The following is a 25,193-nucleotide window of genomic DNA, read 5'->3' as shown; positions in this document are numbered from 1 at the left end:
TGCCAAAAAAATTTGTTACAAAAGCCCAACATTTTCGAAACAAAATTGCCTGCACCATTGGAAACTATACAAAGAATTTTGAGAATGCAACACTGAACCTCCGATCTACGGAAGTAAGCCGACAAAAATAAACAAACGGACGATAATTCGAAAGCAAAAAACTCTAGTTTCAAAAAAAGGGCCCGGCCGGATTCAAATTGCAAATCTTGCCGTCTCAAGCTGTTGTTTTACTTCTATGCCAGGTGCGCCGCATGGATGATTGGATTTGAATTTATAATATCCAAGCATCAAGTCCCTTTTCCCTCAGAAGTCAACCAGCGCAAAATTTTTTTTTCGGGTGTAACAACGCAATGAAAAGCCACTAACTCGATATTAATTAGGCCGAAATTTTCACACCATTATGAAAAGCAAATTTCGATTCAGCCATATTTTTTAATTGCTAATTGCTAAGAACAACTTCAGTTAAAAAAAAGTTTACAGCTAAAACGAACGATTCTTAGATGTGGCAACAAAGCCGACATCACATAAGCCGACAAAAAATAGGCCGAAATTTTTTTGAACCGAACAATTACCTTTTGAAAAAACTGACCCTGATCAGATTCAAACCCAGGACCTTTGCCGTCCCAGGCGTATTCGTTACCACCGGGCTAAAAAAAAACGAGAGACACTACAAATGTGAAACTGTATGACATTCTCCTTGTGTGGACGTCACACTGTTAAAGTTGAGACATTGGAAAAATTAAAAATTTCAGATTTAGCAAAAAAAATCTGAGAAACACAGCTGTCGGCATTGAATAAACTTTTGGGCAACTAGCAATTCGACAATACATGGGAAGACACCTTTTGAGCCAGAAAAAAAATCAGAAATGTCTTAAGAAAATCTTGTCAAACAACAATTGGAGCGATTAAGTTTTGAACCAGTGAACTATTACACTACAACCGACCTGAACTCTGTCAAAAACAGCAATTAACTTTAGCATTTCAAAAAGCACCAAAGAAAGTGAAAAAGCCAAGAAACCATAAGCCAAAAACATAAAAGCTACTTAAAACTTTTACGAGAAAAAAAGAACTCAGATTTAGTTGCAATACAAACTAGCGTGTAACGCACCACCGGTGCTTGAAACAGATGAGCTCAACATGAAAGTTGCTTCTACATATAATATATCATTACAAGGCCAAACTGTATTTTGAGATTTGTAAGTAGATTCCGCAACAAGTACGCTTTCTTTGTTATTCTTTTGTTCTTTCGTTTTTTTATCCTTCTGACAACGTTTTAATATGTTTAAAGACTTAGACTTGTCTTTGGATTCCAGAGACCGTCACACGCCAAATTGTGCGTCTATCCAATGCAAAGCTTGGCCTTTTACTGATGAAAAAAATAGCGAAAAAAATGCAGCCATAAAAAGAGAAGCGGTAATCCACAACGATTTTGATATCAAAATTTGAACGATAGAAATTATTTTGACTTCAAAATTCAAATTAAATTGTACAAAAAGAAACATTAAAATGGTCCATAACACACAGCTCCATTTTCCAAAGAAAAAAATGAAACAATTTCATTTAAAAAATATTAAAATCAAAAATGGGATCCATAATAAAGCGTAACTAATTTTTAAATATCAGACACTTTTTTCTTAATTTAGTTGTTAAATTAATGAAAAAGTTAAGCGATTATATTGGCATGAGAGTATAGCTGATTATATGTAGCTGATAGTAATTTGACATCACCCCAGCAAAGGGTCGACAATTTCAAACTTTGATAAGTATTTAATTGAATTTGAAGATAATAACGTCAAATCTAAGAAAACTAAGAGCGCTGAGCAATCATAATTGGAGTTCATACAAACATCCTGAGAGAAACCTGAGAGCACCTTGTGGTGTGGAATGTTTTATATCTAAATTTTCTGAACTTTACTGAAGAAAAATTATGACAATTTAATATCTCGGACCATGAAAAAAATTTACCAGCCGTAGTATAATACAAGATTTGCAATGCCTGAAAATACTCACAATAGAATTGAGAATTTCAAATGCGTTTTAAAAACGTCATATCTCGGAACTGAAATGATTTGACCATTCATAATTTGAGGCAACATTTGGAACCCCTGTGAGTACTATGAGCATTGAAGGGTTGAGAATTTCAATTCTTGTGGAAATTTTTTATATATGTAAGTTTTCTGAAAAACTTCGAAAAAAATTACAAGCATCTTCCTCTCTTGTAAGCTAAAAAAGATTTGGGCATTCAAATTTGGGGGCGCAATTTGCACCCTGGCAGCATCCCAATTTCGGGTTAGTAATTTCAATCTTGGCGATAGAAAAACACTGAATTCAAATTAAAATCAAAAAAATAATTTTTAACCATTATAATATGCGATATAACTTAAACGAAGATTTATATAATTATCAAAAAAATGCTGCGAACGTGTTTTCACTGTAATGCTTTAGTTTAACTACGGTTAAAAACCGTCGACACATTAAACGGAACAAATTGAGAATCTGGCGAAAAAAATCAAATGGTCAAGAATCAGACATTCAAAAAATGGCTACAATAAACAAAAATCAGATGAATCATTTTTTATCTTATGACATGCCATGCTTTGTTTTTAATTATAATTTTTACGAGTATATTTGAACGCAGCAATTATTCAATTTTTCGGTGGTTATACTCAATAAAAAACAGTCAATCAATACAATAACTCTATAAGGGCACTTCTTCAACTGGTGGTTTGATTCTTTGTACAGTAAGAAGCATATTCATTCGTCATTATTTGCATAACCATTCTCCAAATTGAAAACTGCTGTAATTCATATGGTTTATTTATCTTTCCAGTCAAACCTACAAAAGAAAAACAGCATATGGTTTAACATCATTTATTACAAATACCATCTTTAGCTTGCTATGCTTTTTAAACAAAAAAAGAACATTGATATTTTATTGTCTTCCTAAATATTTGTCCTCACAGACGCGAACAGTTTTTGAGTCACGTTTTTATAATTAAATAAACAAAAAAAAACATTCTGGTCTCCGAAAAATGACTGTGACTGTTTTGCCCCCGTTTACTCTTACTCGGGAACAATGGGACGACTTGAACCAGAATCTGGACGACTTGAACCAGAATCTGAACGATTTCTTCCTAATCGTCATCTCAATGCTCATTTTCTTCATGCAAGCCGGTTTCGCGTTTTTGGAAATGGGAGCGGTGCGATCCAAAAACACGACTAACATTCTCATGAAAAACATTTTGGACTCGGCTATAGGAAGTGTCATTTACTGGATATGTGGCTATGCTTTCGCTTTTGGAGCCAAATCTAACGCGTTCATCGGTTACAAAAACTTCTGCCTTCATGATTTGGATCCAAATAAATATTCTCATTATTTTTTCCACTTCGTGTTTGCAGCCACCGCCGCCACAATTGTTTCCGGAGCGATGGCCGAACGCACAAAATTCGTTGCGTATTTCTTGTACAGTTTCGCGATCACTGGCTTCGTGTACCCAGTTGTCAGTCATTGGGCTTGGGATTCCAAAGGCTGGCTGGCGGCGGAGTGCTGGTGGGAAGAAATATCCTATAAAGATTTCGCGGGAAGCGGTGTCGTGCATATGGTCGGAGGTGCCGCAGGACTTGTGGGAACTCTTGCTCTCGGACCCCGAATTGACCAGTATCAACAAGGGAAACACCAACGAGTCAAAGGTCACACAGTTCCTATGATGTCATTGGGAGGATTCATTCTGTTCTTTGGTTTTTTCGCGTTTAATGGAGGATCACAAGCCCAAATAACAGCGGCTGGGGATGGAAGTGTGGTGGCTGGAATATTGAAAAACACCATTCTTTCTGGTTCCAGCGGCGGCCTGACCGTCGTGCTCATTTATTTCATCGTCAACAGAAAATTCACTCTTCTAGGTTGCATTAATGGAATGTTAACGGGAATGGTAGCCATCTGCGCTGGATGTGACGTCATTCCAGGATGGGGATCCATCGTGACCGGAATCTGCGGAGGAGTTGTATTTGTGACGTACAGTGAAGTTTTGTTCAAACTGGGTGTTGATGATCCTCTAGACGCAGTTGCTGTTCACTTCGGAGGTGGCTCACTTGGCCTAATAGCGGTTTGCTTTTTGGCAAAAGATGTTGGAATTCTGTATGCGTGGGACGAGAATTCTTTTAAACTTCTACTTTGGAACTTCATAGGTGGTCTGGCTATAACCGCTTGGACAGTTGCTCTAACTGCACCCCTGTTTTTCACGCTCAAATTCACAGGTGAGATACTTTTTATTCAACGAAACAAGTACTTGTAGCCAGATTACTCGGATTCAATTCCATAAATAATCTATGCTTCGGACCGACTGCACTTGCAAAAAAATGCAATGAACTGGCTGCGATGCAACTAGCGCAAAATGTTCTGACCACGCTGATTTCAAAGTGAAACCAAATTCAAAAACGAAAAAGCCAAAACATCGAAAAAAAATAACATTAGACTGCCTAACGACTGATATGCTATAGTTTGGATCTCGAGGGTTGAAAAATTAAAGGACAGAAGCCTGCAGTCTCCCTCCTCTTAATTACGCCCCATCTTACTTTCTTTGCTACTATTCAGTGCCTTAAAAATAACCTAAGGCCCATGAAACCAATTTCCTCTCAAAATTAACCAATTGAACGATCACACCATAAAATTAGATGATGAATATTAGCAAAACACGAACGCTCAACGTGCTCAATTCTGATTGGCTGAAAAAAAGTTTGTTTCTGACCAAAAGAACAATCACCTCCCTTATTTGGTTTAGAGGTGATTTAGTTCACTTGGACCTAGCCTAGAAACATAATACGTCACTTTTTCATTTCGTTCCATATGCACTGAAGGGCTTCGATCTCAAACAGACGCTCCAATCAGACTTTTTGGTGATTTATCAATATGGAAATTCACTATTCAAACAAAGGAATTCAAAGTTTTCTCACCGAAATTAGTTATCCGGCAAAAAATCTGCCGCAATGCCAATCGTGCTTATTGATTAGCGTACACCTTCGGGTGCGCTCCACTTAATTAACAGTAAATAACCTGATAGTTGATAGCCAGATCATCTCGCCATAGTGCCATTTAATTCCTTTTTAGGTAATTCAGATTATCACCTATTCCGACAATTAAGAAATCTCAATTTATGGTAAAAATTCAAGGCCAGGGCTGAGGTGCTCGACTCATGATTCGACCGAAACGGTCGTACGATTTCCGTTTTCGAATTTTTCAGTCGAACGATATCCGTTTTCGGCTTTGTTCGACTTTACCGGACATTGTTTGACTTTACCGGACATTGTTCGACTTTACCGGACATTGTTCGACTTTACCGGACCTTGTTCGACTTTACCGGACCTTGTTCGACTTTACCGGACATTGTTTGACTTTACCGGACATTGTTCGACTTTACCGGACATTGTTCGACTATATTCGACATTGTTCAATTTTACCGGGAATTAATAGAACCGTCCTAATTCGACTCTATCGACCCTGTTCGACTCATGATTTGATCCTGTTCGACTCATGATTCGACTACAGTCTTCGTTCAACCGTCTTAATTTGCGACGAAAATAGGACATCGTTCGACCGTGTCGGTCGAATCATGACTCGAACACCTCAACCCGGATCTCAAAACAAACTAGAATTTAAAGCCATTTACTCGGTCTCTTTATTTTATGATATGCGAGAAAAACTGAGCTGAACCTGTTAAAAATCAAGTTCTCAGGTGGAAAAATGTATTTCGATAACTTTTTGAATCGCTTGCCTTAACTTGTTGCAAACAATATTCGTATCAAAATTTTGTCAATTTTTCAACAAGCTTGATGTTTACAAGTCGATAGCGGGCACCAGATTAAAAACAAGGAATACAATCGAGATAGTAATGAACCTTGCCATCTAATCAACCCAGATTGGAATAGTTGAACTTGTTGATTACAAACCATCCTTCTTCTAATTGAGATACCTTCATATAAGCAAATTTTAAGGCCATACATCTCAAGTTCAAATGATTTCAGGATTACTGCGAGTTTCGGAAAAAACTGAAACATTCGGTCTCGATTTGAAGGAACACGGCGAGTTGGCCTACCCCGCCGATGCCTACTTCACTCAACAACTACACAAAGCTCTTCGGTTCCACGGTAACTCTGCTGTCACAGGTGAGTTTGTCATGACCGAACTTCCTAACGACGGCGAGGAGCCAAACGCGACACCAGGCCAAAGAGCTGACATGTACCGCAATAGCCAAGTCAACCAGGCAGTCGTCAATGACGAGGAAAAGGGTCCTCAGGCACAGCCCACAGACGAGGATGTAAGCATTACTCGATTCAGATACAGAAACGACGAGCGGTACCTTTAAAGCCGCAGAACTGTACATATTTAGGGCAAATAAGTTAAATAACTTTGTTATTGTTACTACATTCGACAGACCTTTTTTGATCTTTGAAGTCCTTGAATCAAAAGCAGCTGCTATGAACAAAGCTATTTTTATGGCAATTGTTATGGTGAGCAACAATAAAAACAAATAAAAACAGATATAGAACAAATTCTCCTACTGGTGTAAAAAATTTCTCATATCACCAGCTTTTGAACCTAGGTTTAAGTTATCATCTTTCTTGCTAATTGTTCCGACTTTCGAAGATAACAGAATATTTCTGCTCGGTGTGATTTTTTGTTATTCAGTCAATTTCCACCGATCGAAATAACACAGAAATTTTTTATACCCCTTTGAAGATATCGACTTCCTGAGTTCAATTGTGAAAAGATATTTCACCTTGGATTATTTTTTTTTAGTTCTGGGGATTTAAAAATTGCCAACTTTGCCATATTCTGGATTAAATTATGCGCGCTTTGAAGAGTTTATTCATAATGCTGAGAGCTTAACGCGAATTACAATGCTCATTTAAATTATCACAAAACTTGAATTTTCAAACGCGTTTTTCTCAATTTGGGTTATGATTAGACACAAAGTGAAGAGAACAAAAGTTGCTTGTAATTTCATCAGAACTAATATGGTGCAATCGCTGAAATTCTCAACCAAAATTTTAGACGAAAAATGGGTAATTTTGGCTTTTTTCAAGTAATCAAGAATTGCACTGAAACTAGTTTGTTAATTGATGAGAAATATATATCACAAGAAGCCTCTTACACAGCCCAACGAAGTTCTAGAAGGGTTAAATTTCCAAAATTCTGTAGAAGAGAAAATATTTTTGCTTGATAGTCAAAAAATGTGATTTTTACTATATAAAACCCAAAATAATTGCTTAGAAACAAAATTTTAACAAATTACTCAAAATTTTGAAGATTTATCCCTTCTAGAACTTTGTTGGACTATGTAAGAGGCTTCGTGTGATATATATTTCTCATCAATTAACAAATTAGTTTCAGCGTAATTCTTGATCAATTGAAAAAACCAAAATGACCTATTTTTAGGGTAAAATGTTGGTTAAGAATTTCGGAGAAAAAATTGCACCTTATTAATTCTTATGAAATTCTAAGCAACTTTTGTTTTCTTCACTTTTTGTTTAATCTTAACCAAGTTGAGAAATACGCGTTTGAAAATTCAAGTTTTGTTCGTTTTGTCATGATAATTTAAATCAGCACTGTATTAATGCGAGGCGAATTATCCCGCACACCAAAATCGTTCCAAATTGAATTGTGGCTAGCTAATTGGTCGTATTAATTTTCAACGACTCAAAATTTTACACTTTGATATTGTCCAAAATGTACAGGTTTTCAAGATTTTCTTTTCCCAAAAACTATTCGATATGAATTAAGGGACAGTCGCAACATTCAGGGCTTTGCCTGATATACGAGCAGTCTTGTTCTTTACTATGAGCAAGTAATTTTTTGCAAATTTTTAGCTAACTGTAGCCGGAAGATTTTGCTTATGTAACCGGCTTATGTTGCTATTTTTTTTATTGCCGAGATCAAAAAACACCGACTCTCCTCATGGCCTCTTATTTATCCAATGGTTAAACATAAACAAGTTTTGAACTTTATAATGAATTTCTTCCTATTGCAATAAGGGTGGAGGTGGTGAGTTTTATCGTAAAATATCCACGCTCAAATTGTCTCTGTCAATTTAAATACAAAAAAAAACAGAGAAAATACTGAATTCGAATTTACATACTGTGCACCTTCAAAACTAATTCTTCCAAAATATTTGTACATATTTACATAAATATATATTTGACAAGAGTGAATTATAAAATTTTATACAGATATGTTCTATTAACAAATTAGACTAACGAGAGCAAGTTGGGAGCACCTTTAAGAGATAGATAATATTCATAGCAACTGTCTATTAGGCGTATCCGAGCATTGACTTCGACCTTTTTTCTTGAAACTCCTTCATCAATTGTTTTTGAGGGCGTTTCTGGGTCTTCATCATAAATAAGGATTTGTATTTGATTTGAACTGAAGTCTGAAAGGCATACTGTTGTTGCTTTTCCCTCTACTACTGCTACTACTATTACCAGCAGATAATCTCGCTGTTTGTGGTCGCTTTGATCTCTTGTTGTTGTGGTTGTTGTTCACGTTTTGGACTGAGAGGTTGCCGAGAGATCCCTGAAAAAAAAACCAGTTTAATATAGGACCAACAAAATATGGATAGAACCAACGTATGAGCTTTCTCAGTTCTTTACGAAAAACAGCTCGTATGCCAAACAAAAATCAGTCATTTTACATGGCTGAGAAAAATAGTCCCACTCACAGACAACAACAAAGGATAATTTCGGGCTCCGAACCACTTAGTTCAATTAACCGCATGTAAAACGTCGACACAGAAAACGGGAGAAACGATGTGGTTTTCTCCGAGTATCATTGGTTCATGTTGAAATTTGCAAAAACAAATAACTAGGGCTATCAACAAAACCCACTAATTGGGCCATGAAAAAAGGCATAATATCACGATTTACCATGCAAAATATAGCCTTCAAGCCAGCAACATTTAATTAAATCATTCATTTCATTCTAAGATCTAATCAATTCTATTCTTTATTTAAGAAATAACAAAAATCCTTTATGCAAAAAACGGCAACGCAAGCGCAATAGAAACGAGCATTTTTAGTTACAAACCACAAGTAAGCGGAGATATACTTTTCAGTAAAAATACTTATGTTCGATTCGAAAAAAAATCATATTTTTGGAAGCTTGCGCTTTTCGAACTAAAAACAAAACTCGGTTCAAAAAGCTATCGGACAAAAAGCAGTCAGTGACCTGACAATAAAGTGTAGCATAGATAGATCCAACTAACATAATTATAACCATATGACGCCTTCAATGACTGTTTAACGACCGCAAGTTCAGTTTTAAACTTGAAGCAGACACGATACAATAGTTTAAAGAGCTAATGATAGTCACAAAAGAAAATGATTCAAACAAAAGCCAACTCAATCTTTATCAATTCATCAATTCAAGTTTCCCCTGACCGCCAGTTCAATTTGAATGAGACCAGTGTAAATTAAGCGTACACAGTTGCTTAACAAAAAGTACACAATCTTGCCAAAATACAGTTGGAAAAGCACCAATTTATTTAAGAAAAACAAGAAAAACTTTATGATCTCAAAACTTTGAATGCCTCCAAGTTTTTTATTTTTTTTCAGTTCATGGACATTGTCTTTGTTTCTGACGCTTAGATGATTTTTTTTGAAAATTATAAATATAATGGGATTTCAATTGTAAAATGTTCATGAAAATCAAAATTGAAATCCCATTATATTTATAATTTTCAAAAAAAATCATCTTACCGTCAGAAACAAAGTCAATGTCCATGAACTGAAAAAAATAAAAAATTTGGAGGCATTCTAAAACACCGGAAAAAAATTATTGAAAAGTCAATGTTACTTTTTCATTCCACTGGAATTCGTATAACTACAAATCACTTTCGAACCTAGAAATCATTAACGGTTTTTTCATCAGTAGCACTTTCGTTATTCCCGCGAACACTTCTTGCCATTTAGCAAATGAAACTAGGTTCAACTTGGAATGAAATCAAAATTCAAACCGAAAAGAATCGAAAAAAAAATTAGATCTACTAAAAATTCAACGATTGTCTCGATTTTGCTTAAAAGTAGTTCACTTTGAGAAAAGATAGTAAAAAGACATTTGAAAGTTAACTTAATATCGAAGCAAAACTTACGAAGTGGTACCAAGCGCACAACTCTTCAGAAGACACCACTTGAGCCGAAAAAAAAATTGTTTTCATGAAAATTTAAGTTCTCATGAAGTTTTCATGAAAATTTAAGTTCCCCAAGATACAATACTTTATGGTAGACGACGAAATATAAAGCCTCTGAGCCGACATATAAGCTAAAACTTTCTGCGAAACCTGAAAACAAAAACCCACATTTGAAACTAAATGTGAACACAATTTTTCGTTGCATATAGCGTATGAATTGATTGAACTTGAGCTGAAGCTAAATCAGAATCCAAACCCTGAATAGATCAAATTGAGCGTGAATGAATTGTTTGCCTTAAAAATGATTCTTTAATTCGATCATCAGCATTTAAAAAATTAGTCTTTGATTTCTAATTGTTATCGGAGCAAAAATTTGCACATTAAAATCTGTATGAATTACAAAAGAATGTTTCTTGATAGTATCTATAGGATGAAAAAAAGAACAAAAATATTTTCAAATGTATTCACAGGAGCACTGTGGATTTTCTTTTGCTGCTATTTGAAAAGATAACCAAAAGAAAAAAGATAACCAAAACATGAAAAAAAAATTATGACACATTCAGAAAGATACGGAAATTAAGCGACAAAATTAAAGCCAACAAATAAAAAAAACCAAATAATCAACTTAAAAAGTTAATCCAAAGAAACGCAAAAAAAATCAATTTCCATTAGCTTTGCCAATATAGCTTCACACGCACTCGCATAAATGTTATTAACTATTTGAAAACTAGAAGCTACAAAATTGTCAGTAAAAATTTAACACAGCCAACAGACAGTTGGAAAGGAGTCAATGAGCGCAGGTAAACAAAAAAAATACTGATTTGTTCATGAGAAAAAGTCAACTTTCGAAAATCCAAGAAAAAAAAGATAGCTCTTTTAATTTCTAGAACAATTGATGATAGACACTTTTTTTATGAAATTAACCCAATTTGAGAAAACTGGATCAATAGCTAAAATTCTCATTTTGCTGAGAAAACTGATAATTAATTTCCATTTTCGAAATTATAAGTCACATTTTTGCTGACCTTTACACTTTCGCTGTTCGATACGGGAGTTTGCCTTCCTTTTAACAAAGGAAAAGAACTGAGCTTGAAAAAAAAAACAAGTCAAACCAATAAAACAAGAAAAAATGAAATTTGAGCCTGAAAACTTCTGAAAAATAAAAAAACGGAAAAAAATCGCGACATGTATAAAAGTCTAACCTACGATCCTCGACTCTTAAAATCAAAGTTCTATCATTACACATAAAATGGTTAGAACCCTAGTTGAATTATTCAAGAGAATTTCGCCTTACCGCTTGGGAAAAAATACAAAGCCAAAACTCAGCAGACTAAACTTGAGACAAACATCGTGAAGCCGAAAAAGAAAGATTGACATATCGTGAAATCAAAACACAGTTTTCGAATTTAAACACAGCACCCACAAAAAGCCGCTTCAAACCAAACTAAGAGATATATACCTCTTAGGCCTTTTTTGCACGATGTGTCGGGGCATTTAAGGTTTTCGGCGGACTGCCTGATTTTGAGCCGTCTTCTTGTTTCAAGACACGCAGTCTGCTTGTTCCTACTCTTCGATCAATTTCTGCTCACCCATTTTGACCCAACACTTGATAATAAATTTAGTCAGAATATGGGTCGACAGCTTAATTCACTTTTCCGCTGGCAAAGAAACAAATTAAATCCACTTTCAAATTTAGAAGTCGTTCACTTTTTCCGCGCCATTTTAAGTTTCGTATTTGGAAAGTTCACTTGAACTATTTTCAAGCAAATGAACTTGAGCTGAACTCAAAAGCGCATATACATTTAGGTGCATTCATTAAAGTATTAATATGTATGAATGCACTTCTCTAGTTAGAGCATTTTAAACATTTTTCCTGAAAAAAAATCATCAGGACCTATATAAGAGTCTTCATAACGCTCACCCACTGTAAAAAATCAGTGAGCAAAAATGAACCAAAAAGAACAGTAAAATGGAAATGTAAAAAGCCAAAAAAACTATATCTACCATACTTTTTATAGTTATCGCAAGATGTCATGAATGAAGTTCCTTTTGAGAAGAACAGGTCAACAAGGACAATTGAATGTTAAATAGTCATCACAGCAACATTTTACGAACCGGACATGAAGCCGAGAATACTTGAGCAGACATCATCACTTCATCGGAAAAAATTGATACCTGAAAAAAAAAGTCCGCCATCAAAAGGCGCACACGCAGTTTCTCATACAAAGAAACATGAGTGCACAGAGCCGATATAATAAAAGCAAAATCTTAGAAGCCGCTAAAGTAGCAAAAAAAGAGGTAAAAACGATATACAGAAATCTGAGTAAACCAAATAACAACCAAAATTAAAACATAGCCAACAGACAAGACAGTTGGAAATAAGTCAATGAATACAAAGAAACAGAAAGAAAAATTATGATTTTTGAATTTCAAACAAAAAATACATGACTTTAAAGCTCTTAGAATGTCAAGAGCAGTTTATGGTGACCCTTTTTTGAAGAAAGGAAGCCAATTTGAGAAAACTGGATAAGTAAAAAGTTTGATTCGCAGGGAAATCTCATAATTAAATTCCATTTTCGAACTTAGAAGTCGATCACGTTTTTCGTGAGTTTTTACTTTTGTTGTTCGACGGTGCCTTCGTTTCAACAAAGGAAATGAACTGATCTTGAAAAAAATCAGAACGCGAAAAGTAAATTTGAGCCTGACTCAATTTCAAAAAAAATCGTCACGACCAGGAAAAAAATCGTCACGACCTATTTAAGATGACGCGGAAAGAAAAATTATGATTTCTGAATTTCAAACAAAAAATACAAGGCTTTAAAGCTCTAAGAATGTCAAGAGCAGTTTATGGCGACCCTTTTTTGAAGAAAGGAAGCCAATTTGAGAAAACTGGATAAGTAAAAAGTTTGATTCGCAGGGAAATCTCATAATTAAATTCCATTTTCGAACTTAGAAGTCGATCACGTTTTTCGTAAGTTTTTACTTTTGTTGTTCGATGGTGCCTTCATTTCAACCAAGGAAATGAACTGATCTTAAAAAAAATCAGAACGCGAAAAGTAAATTTGAGCCTGACTCAATTTCAAAAAACAATTGTCACGACCAGGAAAAAAATCGTCACGACCTATTTAAGATGACGCGGAAAAAAAAATTATGATTTTTGAATTTCAAACAAAAATACATGGCTTTAAAGCTCTTAGAATGTCAAGAGCAATTTATGGTGACCCTTCTTTAAAGAAAAGAAGCCAATTTGAGAAAACTGGAAAAACAAAAACTTTGATTCGCAGGGAAATCTCATAATTAAATTCCATTTTCGAACTTAGAAGTCGATCAGGTTTTTCGTGAGTTTTTACTTTTGTTGTTCGATGGTGCCTTCGTTTCAACCAAGGAAATGAACTGATCTTGAAAAAAGTCAGAACGCGAAAAGTAAATTTGAGCCTGAACCAATTTAAAAAAAATCGTCACGACCAGGAAAGAAATCGTCACGACCTATTTAAGATGACGCGGCAAGAAAAATTATGATTTTTGAATTTCAAACAAAAAATACATGGCTTTAAAGCTCTTAGAATGTCAAGAGCAGTTTATGGTGACCCTTTTTTAAAGAAAGGAAGCCAATTTGAGAAAACTGGATAAGTAAAAAGTTTGATTCGCAGGAAATCTCATAATTAAATTCCATTTTCGAACTTAGAAGTCGATCACAGTTTCTGTAAGTTTTTACTTTTGTTGTTCGATGGTGCCTTCGTTTCAACCAAGGAAATGAACTGATCTTAAAAAAAATCAGAACGCGAAAAGTAAATTTGAGCCTGACTCAATTTCAAAAAAAAATTGTCACGACCAGGAAAAAAATCGTCACGACCTATTTAAGATGACGCGGAAAGAAAAATTATGATTTTTGAATTTCAAACAAAAATACATGGCTTTAAAGCTCTTAGAAGGTCAAGAGCAATTTATGGTGACCCTTCTTTAAAGAAAAGAAGCCAATTTGAGAAAACTGGAAAAACAAAAATTTTGATTCGCAGGGAAATCTCATAATTAAATTCCATTTTCGAACTTAGAAGTTGATCACGTTTTTCGTGAGTTTTTACTTTTGTTGTTCGATGGGGCCTTCGTTTCAACCAAGGAAATGAACTGATCTTGAAAAAAGTCAGAACGCGAAAAGTAAATTTGAGCCTGAACCAATTTAAAAAAAATCGTCACGACCAGGAAAAAAATCGTCACGACCTATTTAAGATGACGCGGAAAAAAAACTATGATTTTTAAATTTCTAACAAAAAATACATGGCTTTAAAGCTCTTAGAATGGCAAGAGCAATTTATGGTGACCCTTTTTTAAAGAAAGGAAGCCAATTTGAGAAAACTGGATAAGTAATAAGTTTGATTCGCAGGCAAATCTCATAATTAAATTCCATTTTCGAACTTAGAAGTCGATCACGTTTTTCGTGAGTTTTTAATTTTGTTGTTCGATGGTACCTTCCTTTCAACCAAGGAAATGAACTGATCTTGAAAAAAATCAGAACGCGAAAAGTAAATTTGAGCCTGAACTAATTTTAAAAAAATCGTCACGACCAGGAAAAAAATCGTCACGACCTATTTAAGATGACGCGGAAGCTAGTAGACAGGAAAAGAAAAAAAAGTCCAAAAATAGAAAAAAAACAAATCAAAAAATTAGTTTAACGATGTGACAACTAAGCCTACAAAACTAAGCAGACAAACTATAGGCCAAAAAGAATATTTCCAGTTTGAAAAAAAAAAAAAACAGTTACTTGTCAGATTCGAGCCCACAACCTTTTGCATCCTGGGCGTATTCTTCACATCTAGGCTAAGTGCCGGAGACGCATAGAAACTTCAATTCATTATGAACCATGATACACGTGATTTTGTTAAACAAAATGTTAGCACGAAAAAGTCTATATTCCGGTTCCATAACGCTTGCTAACCGCAAACGTAACAAACCAAGTTGGAGACTACTAAACTCCTTCGAAACTAAAATTCAATCGGTTTTTTTTGCGCCATTTGCACTTTCGTCATTGGAGAGCTGAATTTGCCTCAATTTAGAATTAAAAAGAGTTAGAAAATCAAACCGCGAAAAATTTGAGATAAACAATATTTAAATTTTAAAAATCATCAGAAACTATATAACTGTCATCACTTCGTTCATTGACACAAGCAAGGGGAGACTGTCTTAACATCTCGTTGATTGAAAAAATCTTTAGGAATTGAGCATGAAAAGCAATGATGAGAGACAATTGGCAAAGAGAAAAGAAAGAGTCAGATATTGACCTTATTCACGCGGTGCCATTTTTGTAATTTCCTAAAACGAAATCAAGGTTTGTTCAAACCCTATATGATAAAACATGCAGTCTACAGACTCGTTTAGTCATGCCGAGAATGTTCTGAAAATTATCTAGGATGAAATGATTTAGCATCTGAGTTAATGCGATTTATGTTATGTCAGACCATTTTTTGAGTATCCTGGATACTTCCTGGAGTAGCGCCTCCCTTCTGTCTCGCTCTAGTTGCTCACACTTAATCTGTGAACTCTTTTTTACCACTGACGACAGAGCATAGTCATCATCATACTCAGTTTCCACGCTAGAGCTGCATGAAACCAGCATTTATTAAGATTATTATATAAATTAAAACAAGATCAAGAGTTATTTCGTTTAATTTGTGAATTTTTCCTGAAAGCTGCTTAGAAATATAGTATGAGAAGTATCAAAAAACATAAGTGAACATTTATCAATTCATCAGTCAATTATTGCGCACAAACGGTTCTTTATAGCCTTTAGGACATTTGCTCTTGACCATGTTCAGGCTACAGAATCATTAATAGATAGATTTCTGCTTTGTTCTCTGAGTATGAAAAATTTAAATTTCATTCTGATCTGTTTTAAGCTTGTGTTTTAAGATACTTTCGATTCACTAGTCTGTGTTATTTGAATATCTTTCATCTTTGCTTCCCCAGTGCCCCTGTAGCTTAACACTCCTAGCGACAAGAACTCATTTCATTGAAACTGGACTTTGGTTTCTTCAAGGCGCGACTCAAAACACCCAGCCCATTGCTTTAGTCAACTTCATTTACCAAGCTTTCTTCCTCTTATTCGCACAAGCATTCTGTTTCCAGGTTAACTATGGTATATAGTTTTTCTTTTTAAATTTTGTTACGTCCGATCCGATTCCAATCGTCCTCTTGATATCACCATAACTACCAGAGAATCTGCTTTTTGGAACTTCAATAATTGCTTCTTTAAGCAACATAACTTTTAAGCTTAACAACGGCAAAGATCTGACATATCAATAATTTGGTCACATTTATCCTCCAGGTCAATCTTAGATTTAGATTTAGACCTATAAATTACTTGTTGTTCGGACGTTCGAAGACAGTGAGGAATCTATATGCTTCAGGTAGGTTTTTCTATTCAGAACAAGTTTGAAAAAATTAAGCGCTCACCGCACCACTATAATAACATGACAGTCTGGCCAATCTGGGCTGCGTCTTTCTAAACTCCTCGATTTATACTTTGATGCTGAAAAAGTAAGGCAAATAACTTGTGGGTGACGAATTATCGCTCACTACAAAGCCGTCCCAAACTGAATTTAGGCAAGCTAATTAATCTTATTAATTTAATATAATCTAAGTTTAAAATTCATAGTTTGTCAACATTCACAACTCAAAAACTATTCGACAGCATGTAAAGGGTAGTCGGAACAATCAGGACTTTGCCCTGATACGAGGAACCTTGTTAAAAGTGATATCGGAGTGATTCATTCTAAACTTTTGTTCGCATCTCCAGCAAATGCCAAAGAGTTGGCTGTCGATCTTGTTTTCGGTACACAAAAAGAATCTAAGCTAATCATCATATAACTACCTTGGAAACCAAACTTTACATACTGCATAACGCTTTCAAGATCAGAAACTCGGTGGCATATAAACCAGCCGAAGTATAAGCCAGCCGAAAAATCAACCAGTCAAAAATACTTAGGTGTTATTTAATAGTTATGTAACAATTATGTACACAGAGGCGAAGCTGCGCTTCGAAAACACTAACGATAAAACGACAAAAAGCAGCTCTACAAAAGCAATAAAAAAAAAGCCTCGAATTAGTTAAAATAAGGCTACGTCTCGAATTCTAACCTGCGACCTAGAAATTAAATCTTAGACTCTAACCACATCGCCACAGACGCTTAATATGCACCAACCACTAGCCACAAATAAAGCAGAGAACAGATGCTATGCAATTTCCAATACTACAGTAGAATTTCCATAAAGTGAACACTTTTAATTGGGAGTTGAGTTTAAAAAAAATGAGAAGGTTCGGACTAATAATCTAACGCTCACTAGTGTAACATAGCCAATTGAAGATTGGAAATGAGTAATCAACGCAATGTACATACGAAAAAACACTGATTTTCTTGAAAAAATCTCAACTTTCAAATTTTAAAGGAAAAAATATATGATGCCCTTTAAGCTCTTTGAAATTCTAGAACAATTAATGATTGGCGCTTTTTTGATAACATGAACCCAACTACAGAAAATTGGATCAATAGGTAAAGTTTTTATTCAGCTGGGAAAACTTAAAAATAAATTCAACTTTCGAAATTAGAAATCGTGCACGTTTTTTCGCGCCATTTCCATGTTCGTATTTGGAGAAGGCTAATTACGTCACTTTCAGCAAATGAATTTCACTTGAACTCAAAAAGTGCATATATACCTAATTGCATCAATATTCTAACACTTTTTCCTGAAAAAAAAATCAGCAAGACCTATATAAGAGTCTTCACTACAATCATTACTCTTAAACAGTTACAAAAGTTATGCAAATTTCATTTATATGATGAACTTTTCGGCTGGCTCATAAACTCCACGCAATTTCGGTTGGTTTATACTTCGGCTGGTTTATTTACTCTCAGAAACTCTTGACTATTTAAGACAGTCAAGGTCACCAAAACGCCAATAAGTAGGCATGACCTTTATATAGAAAGTTACAAAAAGTTGATACAACGATTGTAATTTAACAGGCAATTTTAATTTCAGGCAACCTGGAGACTTAAATTCAAATTTGGATTTTCAGGCAACCTGTAGACATAAATTCTTTCTGAAAAAACAAGTCTGTCTTTTTTCTTAAATATTATGCTAAAACAAGTAGCAAAAAATTCGGATAGACAAAACTGAGTCAAAAACAAAAATTGCTGACAGATTATTTTTGACAATCCGAACTTGTTGCTACTGATTATAGATGACCTGGTTTAACTAACTTACCATTGCGACTCCAACTCAAGTGCTGCCGCTTCCGTCTTCATCTGCAATGCCTTGAGTTTCGTCCCTACACTGTTCACGTTTACTGTTTCGGCGGCCGCTGCCGTCGCCGATGAAGACTTATTCCGACTTCGAGACGAGTTCGGTCTACAACATCATCATAAGAGTAACAACCCGTTTCGAAACTTATTCGATATTTTCCATGGAAAGACATGCATGAACCCAATTTTGGTACGCCGTTGCAACTTAGATAAACTATTTTTCAAAATCAGCATTTGACATAAAATTCTTGACGGGAGCAGAAAACTACGAGAGCGGGAGCCCAACATATTTTTTACAGCCTCCCTAAGGTTATCAGTGTCAGTTTAGCTAACTACAGCCACAGGACAGGAAAATTGCAACTTTGTTTTCAAGCAATGAAAGAACGAAAATTTTTTCATGTTTCTGCCCTTTTTCTCTGCAATCACTATAGGTTCACGGTTTAAATTTGACATACGATGAATGAAACTGTTAACTAGATTATTGTTGTTTAAACAACCGTCAAAAGTTGCGTTCAAGGGCTCGTTAGGACATTTAATCAGAGGGCGTCACAGAAATTTTGTTAGTGCCAAAAAATCCCTATAAAAAGCAGTAGTTTGAAACTTTCAACTTGAAAGTATTCGTTGAAAAGCTAAGGATCTAAGCTAGGCTTTGATAGCTTAACCAAATGACAGTTGGAAAAAATAAATCAACGCAAAAAAAACTGAAAAACTTTCTAATTTAAAAGAAAAAATTAACGCCAATAAAGCGCTTTGAATTTCACGAACAATTCATGAAAGGGGTTTTTTGATAAAATTAACGCAATTTGAGAAAACTGGCTCAATAAAACTTTTGGGAAATCTGATGATTAAAATCTTTTTCGAGATTAAAGTCGATCACGTTTTTCGAGTTCTTAACACTTTTGCTGTTTGATTGTTGAGTTTGCCTTCCCTTAAACAAAAGAAATGAAGTGAACTTAAAAATAAATCAGAAGTCAAACCGTGAAAAATCAAAATTGAGCTTGAGCAAACTTAAAGACTGTTTTCTAAAAAAAATCACCAATACTTAAATACGAGTACTCACTACGTTCATTACTCATAATAAATTGCTCTTCACGTAAAAAAAAAAAAATTGAGACAGAAATTGTTAAGACAGAAATTGACTAAAAATTTAGCTAGTAAATTGGAAAAACGCCAAAATTCGAGTTCAAATAATAATCGAAGCTGAGTAATTTTTGTATGCCTTTCTAAGTATGTTAAACCTACATGATGCCCTTGCTTAAAACCTTACCTTTCCAACGTAACTTTTAGGTCCAAGTTTCAAAATGCTTCTGCTGTTTCCGGGGATTTTTTTTGGAACTAAGAACACATCTTTGACTCCCTCTGATTAAATGACCAAACGACGCGTTGAAAACAATTTTTTACGCTTTTTATCCGGCTATTATTTAAAACTAGCCAACAGACAGTTGAGAAAAAGTCAAAAAACGCCATGAAACAGAAGAAAAACTTACTTATTTTTGAAAAATCTTCAACTTTCCAAATAGAAAATTTTTGGTCTTAATGCCCATTGATTTTTCAGACGAACTTATAATTGACACTTTTTTGATAAAATTAACTCAATTTGAAAAAACTAGATCACTAGGTAAAATTTTGATTCCGCTGTGAAAACTAAAAATTAAAATCTACTTTCGAAACTAGAAGCAATTTTTTTTTCGCGCTATTTCCGATTTCGTAATGGGAGAGATCGATTTTCCTAACTTTTGGCAGATAAATTTAAATTGAGCTCAAAGAGCATATAAATACCTAAGAGCATTCATAAATACATTAATATGTATGAACGCTCATCTGTACTTATTAGAGCATTTGGACTTCTTCCTGAGAAAAAAAAACGAACAAAAAATCATCAATTATAAGACCTAAAAACAGTTATAAGACTCTTAAAAATAGTTTCATCCATCGTATATCAAGTTTCGACCGTGATTGTCGAGTAGGTGTACAGAAAACGGTACAAACTTGAATAATTTTCCTTCATTTCATCTCTTGAAAAATAAAAGATACAACTTCCACGTCCCATGACTGTGGTTCTTAAATTATTGAACGTACCCATTAGCTGTGGCGATGTTTGAAGTTGCTCTGAAGTTGGTGGTGTGTTGGGGATGTAGTCTGAACATGGAGGCCATGGTGTTGTTTCCTAAAGTGGGGCTCCACTTGCACAGGTCGTCCCTCTCCCCCAGATGGGCACGCACAGCGCACAGATGTTCCAGCACCTCTATTCCTGACATAACACACGCCAAATCCAAACATCAATTTAGTTTAACATATGAAATATTAAATGAATTTGAAAAATTAACACCAACTTTTTAAATAGTTCACGGACCATTAAAAATTTCCTTACACTAGCCTAGCCACCAATGATGCAGCTATAGATGCTAAGAAAATGCCAATTCTATGCAAGAAAAACGCCACCAAATATAAAGAAAACTAGAGCTAAGTGCAAGGTTAAATCTCCGACCAGTAGCTTAGGAATCTCATGTCCTTTCTTTCCTCTGAGCCACGAACGCTTGACTAACAGCAAACACAAGCCACCAATAAAGCAGGGAACAGATGCTATGAACTTTCCAACGCTACAGATTGTGTTATTGTGCATTTAGCTTGCATTTATTTCTTGCAAAAGAATACCCGACATGTCTATAGACAGCAGCGACCACCAAAACTGGTATGGAAGACGAAGTCTTGGTTTGTACTGGTGCAGGTACAACTGAAGCAATTGCGATATAACTTCGCAAGCTAGCGGACGAACAATGAGACGTAAGCCAAAAATTCTTTAAAAAAATGAACAGAAAATAACGAAAAAAAATCTACAAAATTTTAATACATTTGTCTCAAATGATGTTCAATTTAATGAAAAAAAAAATCGAGAAACACATTAGCCAGCGGTAAAAAAGCAAACCATTGAAAAATTTCATCGATCGGTTTGAGTTATTAAATTTTTAAAATTCCCATTATTTTTTGCGCTCCCATTGTGAAATGCGAAAAAGCATTGAAAACAATTGTGCCTTTCGAAAAACGCAATATACGGTCACTAAACCAAATAACTTGAGCCGAAACTACTTAAACTAAATAAAGCTTTTGAGCGAACAAGAAACCTTCCTGTCAAATAGTCAATGAACGAAAGGAAACCGAAAACAAAGTGATTTGTTTTTTTTTGGAAACTTCAGCTTTCGCATTTCAAAGAAAATTTTGTATTCCGCTAGGAAATCTGAAAAATAAAATCCAATTTCGAAACTAGAAATCGATCGTGTTTTTTATGACCTGTACATTTCTGCTGTGTGAATACTGTGTGAAAACGGGTAAAATAAATACTGGAACTTAATATACTACATGAAGATGCTGCACTTCGCAAACACTAGAAAGAAAGCGACAAAAGTACAAAAAATGAGTTGGATTCGAAGAGATTCGGAGTCTCACGTTCTAGCATCTGCGCCACGGGCTCATTCCAAGCTTGCTAATACTAGCCACCAAAGATTAGACTATAGATGCTAACATGCCAATGAAACAAAAATGCCACCAAAGATAAATCAAATTAGCTCTAAGTGCGGTGTTGAACCTCCAACCAGGGGATTAGGAGACTCGTGTCCTTCCAACTATTCTAATGTCGCTTACAGAGCGGCAAAAACTAGCCAAAAATAAAGCAGAGAACAAAAGTGATTTTAGCAAAAAATGTACCCAAAGGAGTGAGTTTGTGAGTCATGTCGGAAAAAATTTTTGTTTGTGAGTCAGGTTGGAAAAAAGTCAAACTTATACACTACGCTCGCTAGCTTGCTGGTGTTAATAAAATAAGCTAGTGAATCCAGCAGAAACCAGGGTTCAACCAAGTTTTAAGCGTGAAAAAAGTCTAACAAGCAGAGTTAAAAAATAAAACAAAAATGACAGTATTTTTTGCAAAGCTTACAGGTTTTTGATTGGTCGCAAAGTTTCAGCTATTTCATTCTTTTTCTGGGAGATATATCGATGGTAGTTAAATGTTCTACTGACCTCTTTGAGGCATATACGCATATCTTCTGGCCCACTCGTCCAGCAGAAGATTGGCATACTTTGCCGGCTGGTCGAAGTAGCGCAAGTACTGCGTAGAGTTGATGGCTGGGAACACTCGGACGAAATCTCCCGCTCTGTTCATCTCGTCCTCCGTCTCAGCCAGCAGTCGGATGTCCTCAGCCGTCAAAATATCCAAAATCGTCGACTTCACCACCTGAACATAAATACTATGATCGTCTGCAAAACGGACCAAACAGATTCCGTCTTACAACAAGCTTCGTTTCGTCCTATTCTTTTTAGCCAATTACATCATAATCTTTTATACCCGCAGATTTCAGCTATTTATTTAATTTCCCAGTTTTTTTATACAATACAAACCCGTAATTCTCATAGTTTTGTTTTGATCTATAATAATTTTTCGATCTCAAAAATCTTTAATGCTTTTTCGATCAAAAATCTTTAATGTTTTTCAATCTCAAAAAATCTTCGAAGAAAGACAAATAACTAAACTTACCTCATCACTAGCCCTTTGCATGTAGTGCACGTGTTTGGCTCTTTCATTTTGTGTTAGCTGGGCATCGCGTATGAATTTGCCATCCTTCATGTATGGCAGCTTAAATTTACTGAAACAATCACGAATTACGAAAACTTTCCTATAATTTTTTTTCAGCAATTCACAATCGAATATAAACATGGCAAGCTCTTTTTTAAATAGACGAATGGTCTTTTTTATAACCAAAAGACTAAGGTGTTCCCGCAAAAAAATTAGAGAAAAATTAATTAAAATGATTTCATTATGCTTCAATTCCATTTAAAATCTTTTAAACCTCATTAGAATCGCGGTGATTATTGCGCTTTTGATGAATCTTAGAGACAACTGCAACTTACCACTTCATGTTGGCAGATGCCACTTCTTCTTTATCAGGGACAGTGAGACCTAAAAAAAGTATGAAGAAATAGATACATATGCTGTGTTTATTGATCTTTCTTTCATCTCTACATCTTTCTTAGGGTATGGAATTGACATTTTCAAAAAAGAACATTTAACACTGAAGCCCTTTAAATTTTCATTTATCTTTAAGGATAGACAATTTTTTGTCAAAACTAACCCATAACCCAATTTGAGCAAACACAATCAATTGATCAGTTTTTCCACTGGGAGTTCAAAAAAATGAAACAAAAGCTTTTATATTTTATTTTGTCAGTCAACAGCATAACTTGCGTTCCATTTAGCAAATAAGTTTGAAAAATCACAATTCAAACCCCGAAAATCCGTTTGGAAGTGCTCAAATTTACGGAATTTTCCAAAAAAAACACTCATCACTGCGTTCATTGACCCCTAAAAATGAAAAAAAAAAAATTGTTACTTTATGTTTAAGTTTTCTTTTGTCCTTTTTCATCATTCGAGATTGTTTATCAAAATTTTAGATTTGTGTAAAATACCTAATACATTGAACAAGTCTCTCAGCATGTTTTCCTTGACTGAAATATCCAGTTCGGAGTTGCTGTGCAGACTGGGCGATATGTTGACCTCCAGGATCCAAGGTTTAAGGTTGTCATCGAGGATGATGTCGAAGCCAAACAATTCATAGCACGATCTCCTGTTCTTCAGATTCGCCTTAGTCGCACTGCTCACAAAGTGGTCTGACCTGCAATTAATTCAAATTGGCATTCTATCACACAGAAAGAAAGCATTGTCTTTTTTTATAGTACATCGAGCCACTTTATTCTCTGCTCAAAACGGATATATAAAGGGATGTCTTAGCAGAAAGTCACAGGTTTTCAAATCTTAACCTGAGACTTTAGTCCACAATTACGATTAAAGATCCCATGATCACTGAAGTTATGGCTTCTATATTGTCAAAAGGCATGATTGTACTCACGCAATGATGGTCTTGACTACGATGTCTTGGATTGTATTCCATATCTTCCTGTGGTCAATACCTCGTCTATCCATCCATCCCCATAGCGCCTGCAGAGTCCTATAAGATTTCGAAAATTTTTTACACCGCTCTATCAAATCGATCATGAACACCGAGGCGAAGCTGCGCTTCGCAAACGCGAGCGAGGAAAATGCAAAAAGAGCTCCAAACAGGCAAAGTGAAATAAGGAAAAGATAAAGACACCTTGAAAAATTTGCTTAGATTAGGAGTATCACAACCTCACATCTGCTCCACGACTGCTTGTAACTTAACTAACACTAGCCACCAATAAAGCAGCAACAGTTTATCATATTGCCAATGTTATGCAGCAAAAAAATGCCCAAAAAATAAAACTATTTGAAAGTTCTGGATTTGTATATCGGACTTGTTGATTAGGAGTCTCACATTCTCGCATCTGCGCCACGGTCGCTTGGAAGTAAACTAGTGGCCCAGCTAATCCTGGATCAACCTGTTCTAATAGTTTTAATGATGTATTGCGTATTGGGGATTAAACGCTTATTTAAAGGAAGAAACTACTACTCGTTCTTTCAATTGAAGTCTCTATCTCAGATTTGGCTGCGTAGTTTTATTAAAAAATGAAAAAGATTCCAAAAATCATTAAAAAATTTTAAAATCTATAAAATTTTCTCTTCTAAAGCCTGCGACTAGTCTCCGCCTTCCATACCCTGATTTTTAGATTGAAGCTTTCCGCATCTCGTTTTTAAGACTGAACCCTTAATATAATATCAGATTTAGCTAGTAGTTTTCAATAAGTGACAAAATTT

General features: G+C 35.1%; 2 protein-coding genes across 4 annotated transcripts in view; one reads left to right on the top strand and one right to left on the bottom strand.

Moving 5' to 3' along the window:
* The first annotated feature begins 2,627 nt into the window (after positions 1-2,627).
* LOC134846931 (putative ammonium transporter 1) lies at positions 2,628-7,881 on the top strand. Its single transcript, XM_063864376.1, has 2 exons — positions 2,628-4,254; positions 6,019-7,881. Exons 1-2 carry the CDS (start codon positions 3,033-3,035, stop codon positions 6,357-6,359), a joined length of 1,563 nt encoding a protein of 520 aa, XP_063720446.1. The 5' UTR covers positions 2,628-3,032; the 3' UTR covers positions 6,360-7,881.
* Positions 7,882-8,098: 217 nt separating this feature from the next.
* Positions 8,099-25,193, bottom strand: part of LOC134846929 (uncharacterized) — a 167,821-nt gene continuing 150,726 nt past the window's right edge. For 2 of the 3 annotated variants that reach the window (XM_063864372.1, XM_063864373.1), the window contains 9 exons: positions 24,370-24,468; positions 23,930-24,135; positions 23,375-23,423; positions 23,001-23,109; positions 22,487-22,700; positions 20,555-20,726; positions 18,438-18,581; positions 15,635-15,775; positions 8,099-8,569 (listed from right to left, as the gene is read on the bottom strand). In XM_063864372.1, coding sequence (XP_063720442.1) covers positions 8,536-8,569; positions 15,635-15,775; positions 18,438-18,581; positions 20,555-20,726; positions 22,487-22,700; positions 23,001-23,109; positions 23,375-23,423; positions 23,930-24,135; positions 24,370-24,468 — 1,168 coding nt within the window. In that variant the 3' untranslated portion in view covers positions 8,099-8,535. The remainder of the gene's footprint in view (positions 8,570-15,634; positions 15,776-18,437; positions 18,582-20,554; positions 20,727-22,486; positions 22,701-23,000; positions 23,110-23,374; positions 23,424-23,929; positions 24,136-24,369; positions 24,469-25,193) is intronic. The other variant, XM_063864374.1, reaches the window with a different exon arrangement.

Source organism: Symsagittifera roscoffensis, chromosome 5 (genome assembly GCF_963678635.1).
Source record: "Symsagittifera roscoffensis chromosome 5, txSymRosc1.1, whole genome shotgun sequence".
NCBI lineage: Eukaryota > Metazoa > Xenacoelomorpha > Acoela > Convolutidae > Symsagittifera > Symsagittifera roscoffensis.
This window is presented reverse-complemented; position numbering and strand designations above follow the sequence as displayed.